This window comes from Phalacrocorax carbo, chromosome 2 (assembly GCF_963921805.1).
Source record: "Phalacrocorax carbo chromosome 2, bPhaCar2.1, whole genome shotgun sequence".
NCBI classification, from domain to species: Eukaryota; Metazoa; Chordata; class Aves; order Suliformes; family Phalacrocoracidae; genus Phalacrocorax; species Phalacrocorax carbo.
In genome coordinates this window covers 101,026,655-101,040,498 of record NC_087514.1, presented here as the reverse complement: position 1 = coordinate 101,040,498, position 13,844 = coordinate 101,026,655, and the positions used below count along the sequence as shown (strand labels likewise).

Sequence of the window (13,844 nt, the reverse complement as noted above, 5' to 3'; positions counted from 1 at the left end):
GCATGTTTGTAAGAGCCCTAAAATTTCACATGCAGCTAGGTGCTTTGCTGCAGGTGACAATCACCTAGACCGAGTACGCAAAATCCACATTTGCGAGCAGATCCTGACACTCCTCCTCCAGCTGCTCTTCAACGCAGAGCACTCGAGCTCACGCCGAGAGTGGCCTAACTGCGCTGTGCCGACAGACAGCAGGGGAACAAGTCTCCTGTGCAGAACAATCTAAAGCCCAGATCCTATCTACAGTTTTGCATGGTCAATTTACTCAGACTTGTCTTTTCATCTGTATGATAACTAACCTTTCTTCACTCTTTAAGTGGCATATAGTACGGACAGGAAATTGTAACACAATAAAAACTAAAGGAGTGTTTCTAGTTCCAAGAGCTTAAATGACACCAGGAGATGGAATCGTAGCTGGTGCTGACTTATTCCAAATCAGGAAAGATGTGATCCTATCCTTCCCTGACTTGAAATACAGCAGATTGTTTCTGGATGATACTTGGAATCAATCTCAGGTCAAATTTTTTGTTGATGATGGGTTTTTGTGTACGTGCACGCGTGCGCGTGTATATGAAAGGCTATGCAGAGGAATATTAAGAAAGGATAAGGAGATCAACATTTCCATACTCTTATTATCCGACAGAAAGCCAGAAAATACACACCTGCTTCACAGCTTTGTATCAAAGGGTCATTAAAACAAGCTTTTAAACAGGAATAAAGAAGAAGAAAAGTAAACGGAATATGTTCACTCCATGCAAGAAAGTAAAAAATCTTACCCAAGATTTTGCTTACCAGAAGATTGCCTAAAATATTCTGGTAATAAATGGACTGATGCCAACTTGGTTAACATTTAGAACTTTAAATAACATGTCAAATTAATTCAAGTACACAGAAAGACTGCAGAAATTTTATGAGCTAAACCAACTATTGATCTCCAGTGAGAAGACAGGGAACAGAATGTAAAGCTAGTTATCATACCAATTAGTGAAGTTCCCAAAACTTGGGTGCCTGGATATGTAATTCATTAAAAGCAAGCAAGCTCAAGAGATTGGTCATAGGAACACTTAGGTCAATAGCAAAGTTTAAATTCTCGAATAGTGATGAATTCCGCTACCAGCTTTGCGGTGGGTTCCCACGACATTGCGCTCATGCGCTGCTCCACCTGTGGCACTGATACCTTCCCCTCCAACGGCAACATGGTCTCCCACAGCAACTTGAATGCCATGACAAAGTACAGCTGTAGAACTAAGGGGGTCCATGAAGAGGAAAAAACCCAAGAAAAATGGAAGGGCAGGTGAATTAAAGTAAATGGAGAGAGAATACAATGTTAATACCTGAAGAAGTTATTAAACAAAGAATAGTTAGGCAGGAAGAAACAGAAAAAAGAAAGCAGACTACACATAAAAGAAATACACTTCTTTTTTCTTTTGGGGGGGGAAGAAATGGCAATAGAATAAAAAAAGAGGGAGGGGGAAAAAAATGACAGAAGGTAAAAGATAACTGGGAAATCCATTCCACTACAAACTGCACACCCACAGGTACAGATCAAATGAGATGTTAGGGAATGGGAGAAGGAAAGCTATCTGAACTTCATCTGAACTTGAAATGACCACAGACCTATTAGTTACACACTCCATCACGTTGCCAGCACAAGATTAAAGAGAGCTTGAGAGAAGTTTTAACAGGGCCAGGCCTGTTTACTTTTTGTGATGCCAAGGTTTTCCAGCAACTAATTTTAGAAAACCTAAAATACCTATCTTTTTCATACTTTTGCATCAGTACCACAGTAATGATGGACAAGGTACATAAGCGATACAAGACATGCAGCAAAAGGTAATGCCTTTCTCCAGAAAATAGTAAGAGGATTATTGCGCCTCAAACAATTCGTTTTACTTGAGTTTATATGACAGGTATTTAATGTCACCATAAAACTTGTCTCTCATTTTATACTTCAATATTTTTTTGAGGTAGAAGATACTTATTTGAGGCAATCTGCTATACCAGGTAGCATTTGCATGCTGTACCAAGGAGAAAAACAGTGAATGACCCTTATTTTAATGATTATTTAACTGAAAAAACATATAGGTGTATTTGCATGAGGGGGAGCGGTATATGTGGATTACATCAGCTTATTGCTTGAAAATGTTCTCCATTCATTAATAAATTCATTAACGAAGGTATTTCAATAATACATTGGTACCTGCAAAACCTTATTCAACATCTAAGCCCACGCATAATCATACAGCATTACCTTTGTGTGTAGATGCAAACGGGATTTGTCAGACTATTGTTAACTGTTTTTTAGAAAGATCATTTTAAAACAATAGAAAAAATACCTGTTTAACCTTAAACAGAAAAAGCCTCCCTTCTGGTTGATAATTGAGGTAACAATCCCAAACAATTGGGTTAGCATCAGACAGAGTTAGATGCTTTAAATATGCAATTACAGCAAAATTACTAGCACTGAATACAGTTTTAACTAAAGCATTAAGCATATACACACTACCTGTTTGTATATATTTTAGGTTTTGTTTACAACAAAACCAACAAACCAACCATTGGTTTTACAGCAATAAATTCAGGAATTGGGTTTTTTTTGGTGTCTTTTTTTTTTTTAATTTTCTTTATGCAATATACACTTCAAATAAGATTGCAAGTCTCTTATCCCAACATTTCAGCTGTAGAATTAAGACAGAGCAGATACGTCTTTTTCCATGCAGTGTATTCAACAGAGAAGTAAGCCCTTTTGTTGCACTGCCTTCCTTGATGCTTCTCCTATTCTCTACAAAGCCCTGAAACAATTCCTGGTATTTGAGCAGCCGTTTCTAAACTGCCTATCTATTAGCTCGCTCTGCGTTACAGACGGCACAAACTTCAATGCAGGTAAGAGTTAAGTCAAGAAAAAGCTTTTCAGGCCATTAGATTTTCTTCGCTATCATCAAGTAATGTTCAAGTGTGCCATTAGCACAAGGCCACTGCACTGCTCTTCCAAATAGAAATTGCTTTTCTCTTTCAGTAGTCGTCTTTGAAGCCTCACATCATACCAAGAGCACGAAACAGCTTTATGTAACCTCCTCCAAAAAGCAGTTCTGAACACGAGGGAAGGGAAAAGAGAAGAATGGATGTAGGTTACAATAAGGATGTTTCCATAAAACGCGGTCATATCTGACATCTGAGCTATTAAATTAAACCCGAAATCTATTTTGAGGCAGGAGACAGCAAAAGGCTCTGTCTCTTTTCAGCGATAACCTAGAAATCTTTTTCATCTTACAGAAGAACTATTCAAAGCACCTGCTTCAGGAAATTCAGACTATGGCTTATATCACAGGCATTGCAACCTCACAGTTGCCTTATGATTTAGTACAATGCTGTTCCTGGGATAAATGGAAAGCAGCTTAAAAGGATTTTTGTTATTTTCCAGAATCATATACCCAAGCCATTACATAAAAAAATCTGAAGGCTGAGACAGTATCACAAACTACTTTTTTTTTTCTGGTTCAAAAGTAAAACCTACACATTCACAGCACTTCCACTGCACATGCACATCTTAAAAAACACAGTTAATATCCCAGAAACATTACTGTCCTTAGGAAAAAATAACAAGAATTGCTTGTGTTTTTCAGCAGTTCTGAAATTTTCCATTTCCAGACTCCAAAAAGCATCCAAACCCAGTTTTTGTAAACGTGCTAGTTGCCATGCCTCATATGTGAAACAAACCACTTCCTAATGCCAGTGGCTATGAAAGATGGCCAGCAACAAACATGGAAGTAGAAGATGGCAAAGCCTGGGAGGTCAGGAACTACTAAAAAGGTACAAGCATAGATTACAGAAAGATGTAGATCTCACCCGCCAGATACGTTTAATGCTGCAGCTGTGCTTTAGTCTTTCACTAGCTTCTTTTAAGAAACTACTCTCATCGCAACACTTTCAGCTCTACAAATGCCCAACATTTCAATTTACATGCCCTCTCATGTAATCATATCGTACCACTGTGCAGACACATCTTCAAAAACAAAGTTTTCAGGATCTAATTAACAGAGTAGTATGGCGATGCCTGCCATTAGAAAGTTAGCCAACATCAGGCGTTTTAAAGATGCTTCTTTCAGTAGACATCAGAATTTCTTTTGTTCAATTTTACTTATTTGTTAAGGATGCCAGAAGGTCCAGCTTCCCTGAACATGGGAGAAAAATGAAAGGAAGCAGCTCACTGGTAGGAAAACTGGTCCCAACAGAGGCACTGAAGTTCCCATCTCCCCGTTTCTGCTGTTTAACTAAGCAATCCTTACCACGGTGAAGATAGATTTGCTGGTTCTTGGTGCTGCCACCACCACACTCTCCATTGCCCTGCCACAGCCTGCGGCCCCCAGAGGCCACCAGCTACAGCACAGGGGCCAGGAGTAGTGCAGGACTTGACAGGTTTTGCTACCAGAAGCCAACTGAATCCAATCCCTCACCCCTTACCTGGGACTTTCTTCTTGCTTTTGGATACTTCATGTTTCACACCGGTGCCCATGACGATTTGCAGACAACGACACAGCCTTGGGCATTGCTATGATTAATATTTTGTGGTACTGCCAATGAAAACCACTCAGACCATACAGATATGCCTCCATAGGCAGTGCCAAAAGAGAGCCAACCTGTTTGACAGTGGCTTCTGTTTGTTTCATTATTAAAATAGTTTCACCCCCTCATTACTTGCAGCTTCTTTCAATGTGTAGTAGTATCATTTTTTAATTTTTCTGACTTACAAATGCTTCTCTGCAGAACCCAGAAGAAGAAAGAGGTGCCCTACAACCACAATTTAAAGATGCTGATATTTTCCATTAAAAATTGGAGCAAGAGTCTGTGCACTATTGAAACAATTGGTTGAAAAAAAATATCATGGTAAGTCTGTAAGTGACAGCAACCATTAGCACCTTAACTTTAAGGGTAGCCATACATAATCTTGTTATTAATCTTCCTTGAGTTAGTTATGTGCGCATCTAACTTTACCAAAGCCAGTGGAATACAGGACATTACTCCCCTGCCTCCTGAAATTGCTTACCAGGCTAAGAGCTAGCAAAAAACCCAAACCAAACAAACCAACCAAAGAAAAAAACAAACCACAAACCACCCCCCCAAACCAACCCAAACCTCCCCAAAACCACAACAAAAAAAGAAAGCTTTTTGTCAGTTAATTGTGTACCATAATACAATGGTCCATGTAACTTGCCAATCACACAGGCATTGACTACGGGGTTTTAATTTTTTGAGTGTCTTAACATTTTGAGAACACATTAATAAAGAACATTTTAAGGCATGAAGCTTAAAGATCTTACAATTATTATAGCAGTGTTGCATCAATCAGAGCACGTTCTAAAATAGTAATGTATTTTTATCCTGAGCACTTCCAACTTGGAAAGAAATATCTCAAAAAACTCCTTTCAAATCACATGAACGCTGACTTTATTTCTTACTTGGTTGGACACAGCATATGCTAAAATAAATCACTAACACTACGAGACATGACCTTATTTTTTCATAGATCATGCCTTATTCTTGAGCAAGAGAATCAGGTTGCAAAAGGCAGAAACGAATCCAGATCTGAGTTTTAAGGAGAACTCTCAGAGGATTTCTCACTGTAACAGCCCAATGCTGCCAGAGGCATGTATGGACATGCCCTAAGGTCTCTCTGGCTAACCTCTCAAGAAGGCTGAGCAGCAAAATGAATAGTAGTTGTGCTATACTTTGTTTACTATATGTAAAAAACATTCTTTTACAGAGCATAAATTGAGGATTATAGTTTTAAACAACTGCTCCAGGGCTCGACTGAATACGTAACTTATCTGACAAAAAGAAGAAAAGGAACTAGGGCTCTGTGCTGCTGAATTTGGACATTTTCTGCATATTGAATCCTGAAGCTCATATTAAGCTTCTCAAACCTGTTGTTTTGACCAGGTAACGTGCTACCACAACTGCCTTAATAGCTTTCAACAAACTGGGTCACAAGTTTTAAAGGGCAAACATCATTTGTGAGAAAGACACTAAGGGAGTTAAACATCCACTGCAGACAGAGTAAAATCCTTGCTGTTTGCAATGTGAAACCTCACAGTGTTCACACAAGAAAGATTCAGCAGAAATTACTTGTGTGCAAACATAATCTTTCATTAAATGAGCTGGGAAGAAAACTGGCCAGATTATAGCTCAGGGTAAAAAGAGCACTCAATTATCTACTTTTTAATTTTAAATCACTAAAACTGACAAGGTACAGCTTTATGAGGATGTCATTTTTATCTTATTTTTCTGATGGTCCTAGAAAAAGATAAACCGTACATATAATTGGAAGAGCTGTTCTATTGCTAACTAGAGAAAAGTTACACAGCAGTCAAGAAAGCCAGACTATACATACTCTTACTCTACATAAACACAGGAAAAAATCAATTATTTCAGAACAAGGAATGGCTTAATCTACAAATAGAGTTCTATGTATTTTTACACATGCTAACCGAAATAAGTTCAAACAAATGGCAAACACCCACTTGGAACAGCTTTTCATAATCAAGATATATCTCGGCATTTCCTAAATAATTATTTACTTTTGGAAAGCATTAGTTTGAGAAGATATTTATTTATTCTAACAACAACAACAAAAAATAGCTGAGAACAGTGAACTTTTTGTATGTGTCTAACATCTATAGTCGCATAGATTTGCCAGGCATTCAAGACTGATGCTACAATGAGCTTTGTCAGTGGCACGGTATCTGAAAGGCCTCCAGTTCTGTATTAGGAGGCTCTGCAAGCACTATGGTGACACGAGGTGAAAAAGAACAGGACCAAATTCCCCTGGATAGAAGCATACGACCAAAGGGTAATTACTGAGATTTGCTATCATATTAATTCATCTGAGCAATGAAAAGGGCAATAGGATGATAAACTGTAATATTTAGGCATTAAAGAATACAGCTTACTCTTCTGCTGCTATCAGCAGAGGCAGAATATCTCCTACTCTTCCATCCCTTTTGCATAGAGTTTAAAGGCTCTGCCCCCTCTGTCACTGAATTAAGGCCTCACTAGACAGAAGATAAGACTCCACACCTGGAAGTGGAAGGAAAAGGAAATCCTTGCTTTCCCCCTCCTTAAAAGAGCTGGCTTTTCACCTGGGAATGCAGAACCACAGACATTTAAAATGTCTTTCAGGATGCAGCAACTTCCACTAGATAGGTAAATATACATTGAGGTAAGATTCCCAGAAATAGCTACTATTTCTAATAGCTATTGGTCTCCTAACCGAGCATAACTAGTAATAAGGTTAGTAAGGTGAGTGTGCTTACTCCATCAAAATATCACTTTTTCATTTAATGAGTGAAGCACAAGCTTGGAAGAATGAACGTTTTCTGATAATTTTTTTCTCTTTTCTATGCAATATCCCATCACAAAAGGATCGACTACTATCAAACCTCGCTAGACAATCTTGTTTGAGCCACTGTAGTTTATGAGCTTCCTTTTTACATCTGTTTTAACTAGTAGTACCAACCTCTCGCTTATCCTTCAAGGTTATCTCTTTTCTTCTTTAGAAAGGTTCTCAGAGAAAAGCCTTTTAATCAACCAACTAATAATCCTGGAAACCAGTAATTCAAGTCATTCATGCCATGCTCCTGCATCACCAACACTTTCACAAAACCATCATAAAAATCTCCTTTTTACATAGACTGAATATAATCTACAAAATAGCAAACAGCACTCCAACCCCCAACCCTTCTGCCATGTAAATCAGCCAAACAGAACCAGAGTAAAACTAATGTAGACCCCCACTTGAAATAACCGTATTTTCAACTAATGTTGATTACTGTTAGATTTAATATAAAAATTAAAAGCCCTCCCCTGGACTGCCATGATTGCAAAACTAACTGCTGAGGTAGAAATTACAAGCAGAGCAAGAAATCCGCAATGGATTTGTTGCAGCCACTACAAACAGGAAGTAGTTGGCAGAAGGAAAACCTTCACTGTCAAATGGAAAATAAGAAAAGATCATCTTTTTGATAAACTTTGATTTGTCCTTTTCCCCTGCTTTTACTCTCAGATATGTAGGCAGAATGTGCTTGGAAGGAGCAAAAGCGGATCTTCAAAAGTCACTCATCAAACAATTGTGCTACTTTTAATAATTTATTAAAGGTCCTAAAACAAAGATCAAAAGGGAATATATCTGAGCATTTATATTCAAATTCCACATTGCCTGATGACTAATTTGTAAAGAGTGCACAAGTCTTCACAACTGAAGCCAAAATCATTTGAGGATACTTTGATTTAATGCCACAAAGGATATGAGCAGGAAGGCAGCAGGAGTTACAAATGGCCAAGCTCCATTAAAAGTGCTAATAAAAGAATAATGGAATTTCCTTGTACTATGAATAAAAAGTGTTTGGCACAGGAGAATTTAGGCACGGAGAGGAATATCAAAGCTTCTGGTTCATCAGTTGCTTCTCCTTATTAGATCTTAATTGACTTACTATTACATTTACCTTAAAATGCTTCAGCTCAAAAAAGTAATGATCCCATTCAAAATCTCGTCACATTAATTTCCTGTATTCTTCATATTTCTCAATTTTCACAGGCCCTTAATATCTGCTTTACCGATCCCTGTAAATAATGCAAGTCTATCTATAAAAAAATACTTCAAAGTGACAGATTTAACTTGAAATTATATATAATTATTAAAATTATAGAATACACCTGCTGTTTGACAGTGGTCTTTTTAAACTGTAAATTTTCAAGTTGCTGGTAACTCTCATAGCAGCAACTGACCTGACAAATTTAATTCATTAGGATTTACACAATACATTTCTTTCTCAGAGACATATGTGTACTACATACACACATATGTTGATACATACAGACAGGGGCACATACATACACTTCCACCACCGTCTTCCCCTAAATATAAAACCTACTTATTTTTTCCAATATATTGGTACTTGGTACATGGCCAGGAAAAGAAGGGGTATAGTTCAGAACTTTCCTTTGAAATGTCTAAACAAAAAAAAAGTTTCAAATTTTTCTTTTTTGAAATGGATACTGGCAAAATCAAATACACTTTGCAAAACAGAAGCAGCAAAGACAGGGATCTCATGCTGCTGACAAACTGTTAATGGATTTAGTGCACTTGCTTAAAAAAAACATGCCCACAGATGCCTCCAGGACAGGAGGAACTCCCCGAAAATATTTACGAACCTACTTAACTCTCCTTCATTCTTCTGCTTAACGTTCTCTTTTGCATAATGTCTACAAAAACCCCATGACAAAGAGTTATAGCACAGAAGTGCTGTGATCACTGTCTCCTGGTTCTCCAAAATCTTCTTGTAACAGCTTTAATTTTTTATTTCACATTGCAATGGCTTTAGGGATGTGATCTTCTTTTCTTACCCTATATTATGTGTTATAATAAACAAGTGGGTTTCTTTACCAGTGTTCCCAGACTTTACAAACAAGGATCAAGTTATAAGGATGATGTGTATTTCTTCTTCTTCCCCCAGACAACCATCAGGCTTGTTAGCAAAGCAGCCTCTTCCAATGGTGCTTCCAGAATCAATAGGTAATTCATTAGTATCATGTATCTCAGGGCCTAACTGACACAACAGGCTAAGCAACGTACTCACGAGTAACACAGTACTAAATAGAGAGAAAAAGAGAGGGGAATCTGATACCGCATATGGTCACTTTGCAGGATTTACTGCCAGTCTATAAATTATACTTCTGTGAGGTTAATGTGACTCATTGGTTTCACAAATCAGAAAATACAGCTTTTCAAGATTGGCTTGAAAAAACAATTATGATAGCATAATTTAAGTACCATGAATACCCTAGCGCCTTCAATTTTATAATTTCCTCTCATTTTTGCATTAAACATGAAATGTAGCTATAAGCAAATGTTTGGAATTATTCTTAACAAAAAACGTAGGTAGTATATTTCTTCTTACCTTATGATCATATGGATTGTATGAATGAAACAGCTGGGACAGATCCTTTGTTCTCTGTTTTTTCTGAAAAGTAATGTTAATAAAGAAACTGTATCAGAAAAGTTAAAGGAAAAAGAAAGAGACTACTGATTTAAAAAGCTGTATGCAGGTACAAACACATTCTCTCCCCACTTTGTTAATGGAACTGTAGGTATGAAGAGCAGTGTATGCAGATTAAGGATATTAAATATCACAGGAAATAATTAGCATATATATTAACGATTTTAAGAACATATCCTTAAAAAATAACAAACACTAATCTATGGCACATCAGTGGAATGTGTAAACAATTCAGATTTGTTTTAATTTCTGCACAATAAATCACAAATAATATTTTAAAATACAGATAACAAAATCTGAAGATCAGGCTCCAATCTTGCAAAGACTTGTCTACTATTCTAGCATGTACATGCCATCTTGCTTTATAGCAGATTAGGTTTAAAGGAAGACAGTTTAAAGAGGAATCATTTACTATTTTTCGATTTCTTTGATGCTACTACTCTCATTGCCTTGATTGTGGAAAATTTATAGGTGGTATGCCATTTAATGCCAAGGCAAAGGGAAAAAAACTCCTTCTGTTAAGAGTAAAGTTCAAAGACAAAACCTGCTTAATCCAGCTTCTACTGAAATCAATGAAAGAGCTTTCAGTGATTTCAGCAAACATTAAATAGAATGTCTCAGCTGCATTCTGGGGGGGGGGGGGGGGCAGGGAGAGGAGAAAAACCACCCTTCATCTTTAATGCAGAGATGAGTCACAAGTAAGTTCAAAGTTTTATTCGGTCAAAATTGATGTTGACTTATCTCATAGCTCGGGAGGGCAGAGCATTGTGTGTTGGAAACTGTGTAAAGGAGGGACAACTACAAGAACTCCTTGCCTGGAGTCTTATACTGTTGTCTTATTTCAGCCATCGTTTCTGTGAAAGTAGTTTTCCAACTAAACTGGTAGGATCTGTTCATGTTTCCAGCAGCTAGACAGCTGCATGACTGCAGTATTTATTTTAAGTTTTGGAAACTATAGGACAATTCAGTAATTTTTGAATATGCAAAAGGAACTACATATTTCCTTTCGTTACACAGTTTTTACTTTCAGGGAAGTGTTCAGATGCAGCAACTTAGTCATAAAAGCTATAACTTTAGTTACTAGTACAAATTTACAACAGCTGGATACTTCTGAGTCATTAAAGGCATCAGATTAATATTACTACATCTGTGAGGTCCCTAGCTATGTTTTAGTTATGACCGCTAAAGAGTCAAGAAAACAATTTCTTACTCACTGTCCCTCCTCAAACAAGAACAGTATATTTCGTTTTCAGTATGAGAAGTTTACTTCTGTCATAGACAAGTTATTCAATTACCGTAAGTAACACCTAACAAGACTAGTTTCTCTGGGTTTACTAAGGGGCTTTAAAACTAACAGAAGTGGTATTAAAAAAGACATTTCTGTTAGTATAGACTTTCTCAGCAATTGAACATGCCTTCAAGAAAAGACCTCCCTTAGTAGAGGAACCTTCACCCTCTAAAATACATTAATACCTCTTTTATTTCCAGTGGGGAAAAAACCACTCACATGAAAGCATCAGGTAGCACAAGCCAAATTCCGTCACCACCCTACAATGACTTCTTTCCTAGTAGTACAGTTATATACAGTAGAAGTGCTTAAAATACTATAAAAAGGATTTGGAGAAATGTGATGATAAATTGAAAAGAGATACCAAAATGATTGTATAAAAAGGTTGCTTAGAAAACTAATTTAGTGTAGAATCATCCAAGAAGTAGACAAAAACATTTTAGTTTGGAACCTGAAGATCTCCACTAAAATTTGTAGGAAAAAAAACCCCACAAAAATACAGGAAAAGTCCAATTCTTGCTTTTTCTTACTGAAGGCTACTTCTCTTGAATTCGTTTTGACTGCATATGAAGTGGTTTTGTGTGGTGGTTTTTTTTTTTGGGCGGGGGGCTTTTTTTTTTCTTCAATAGTTTTAATAACATTCAATAAAATTGTATGACAGAAACCTTCCTATCCTTCACCCTCAGACTCTGACCAAAATGCTTTTTACATACTCAGCTAGACAAGATGAAGAATGAAGATGGATACCCTTACACAACACACGGACGTATCTTCCACTTTTTATTGTAGGAAATTATGGTTTCTTTCCCACCTTTCCACAAAAGGTAGAAGTTTTGCTTTTTGTAAAAAAACCCAAAATGTTTCTGACTGGGGAAATGCTGGAAATTTATGACATAGAGGAACACGGAATGGAACTTTTGGAGACACACATGCAAAAATGCTGCCCTGTATGCTTAGCTGATCTAAATTTAAACAGCATTTGACTATTTTATAGGAACTCTGAATATACAGAGAGTGTCTTAAGCACAGAGTTAAGGTTGCTTAGTGATAATTTGTGTCTTTCTAGAACACCAAGTTCAGCTTAACCCAGATTTCTAAAAAAAAAAATAAAAACATTTCAAAACACAGAGACTAAGAAAAGGACAAAGAATTCATGCTAGTATAATGGTAACCCCTTCAACTCCTACAGCAGGCATGAGCCACATGATATTAATAGTAAGATTTTTACATGAAGAAAACGCACGGTTCCCAGCTCACCTGTAAGCAGTGTAAAGCACAGAGTAACACAGGCCTCTCCATCTCTAGATATGTCAGAGGAAAATAAGAAAACCAAAAGCTCCTTCTCCTTCATTGCCTCCAGTGGACTATTTCAGTCCCTAAACTGCCTATTTACATGCATCTCCCCAGAATTTCCTTCCTTGATGCAGCTTCATAGTCCTATTTCTTCTTCCTCAGCTTAGTACAACGTCCCTTTCAAGAACTCTCTTGACCAGTACAAAAACATTTTTCTTTCTCCTATCTTCCTGCTCTTTCCCTTTAGTGTTCTGATTCCCCATTCCTTTGTTCTGTACCAATAATGCTGTCAAAATCACATTGTAAAAAGACACTCAGAGAACCCTCTGAACTTAGGCAAATGTACTGTCCCATTGTACTGTTCCACGTACAGCACCAGCATCGCTTTCAAACATCCTCACAGATCTGCATAGGATATATTTAAATTTATTATCTTGCTGGAAAAATTAAAGAGTCTTTCCAAAATCACAATACAAATCAGCAGAGGATATTTCAAGAAATGAAAAGACCTCTTACCAGCATCAGACTTGTAGTTTATTTCCATACTTCTCTCAGGTTTGCCATGTATTGATACAGCCTATGTACAGTGACCACAGAACATTTCCTTAAACCAAGTTACTCTTGGCAGTGGGTTACTTGTAATACTCTTAGTCTGGCTGTATATAATTTTGGTGCAAGAGCATTTGACATGTAACAATCCAGAGACACACTATTCCTCCACAAACTTTTCCAGTATTGGTTTGCCAACAGGACTGCCAAGAGTCATGTATCACTTGAGACAAATATTCTATGACTCACATGACCAGTAGAGCCTCAGTCTGAGAAGGGAGATACTTTGCTCTAAGTATTTATTTTCCCTGTCTCTCATTTTATGGGCGTCAGATTTTCAAGGTCTTATTCTTAACTACTGAGATTATTTGAAAGGACACTGGTCATCCAAGATGCTTATTATATGCTTGAAGTATAGTAACGATAAACGATCCTTTTAGAACACATCCAAAATTATAAACCAATAAAGCCAGGAGTTAGTGACCTTGGCATTTTTACTCTTTTTTATCATGCACTGATTTTTAGCAATAATAAAACATTTTCTAATGCTTTAAGTGGACTACACTGTGAATTATTATGCTACTTTTGATCAGGAACGATCACTTAAAGAACAAATAGGTAGAATGTAAAGAACCAACCTAACAACAACAACAAAAAAACCCATA

The 13,844-nt window shown here is 37.1% G+C and overlaps 1 protein-coding gene across 4 annotated transcripts in view; it reads right to left on the bottom strand.

Annotated features, from left to right (window-relative positions):
- CDKAL1 (CDK5 regulatory subunit associated protein 1 like 1) overlaps nt 1-13,844 on the bottom strand; it is a 420,128-nt gene that overhangs the window by 81,713 nt on the left and 324,571 nt on the right. For all 4 annotated transcript variants that reach the window (XM_064443696.1, XM_064443697.1, XM_064443698.1 and 1 more), the window contains one exon: nt 9,951-10,013. In XM_064443696.1, coding sequence (XP_064299766.1) covers nt 9,951-10,013 — 63 coding nt within the window. The remainder of the gene's footprint in view (nt 1-9,950; nt 10,014-13,844) is intronic.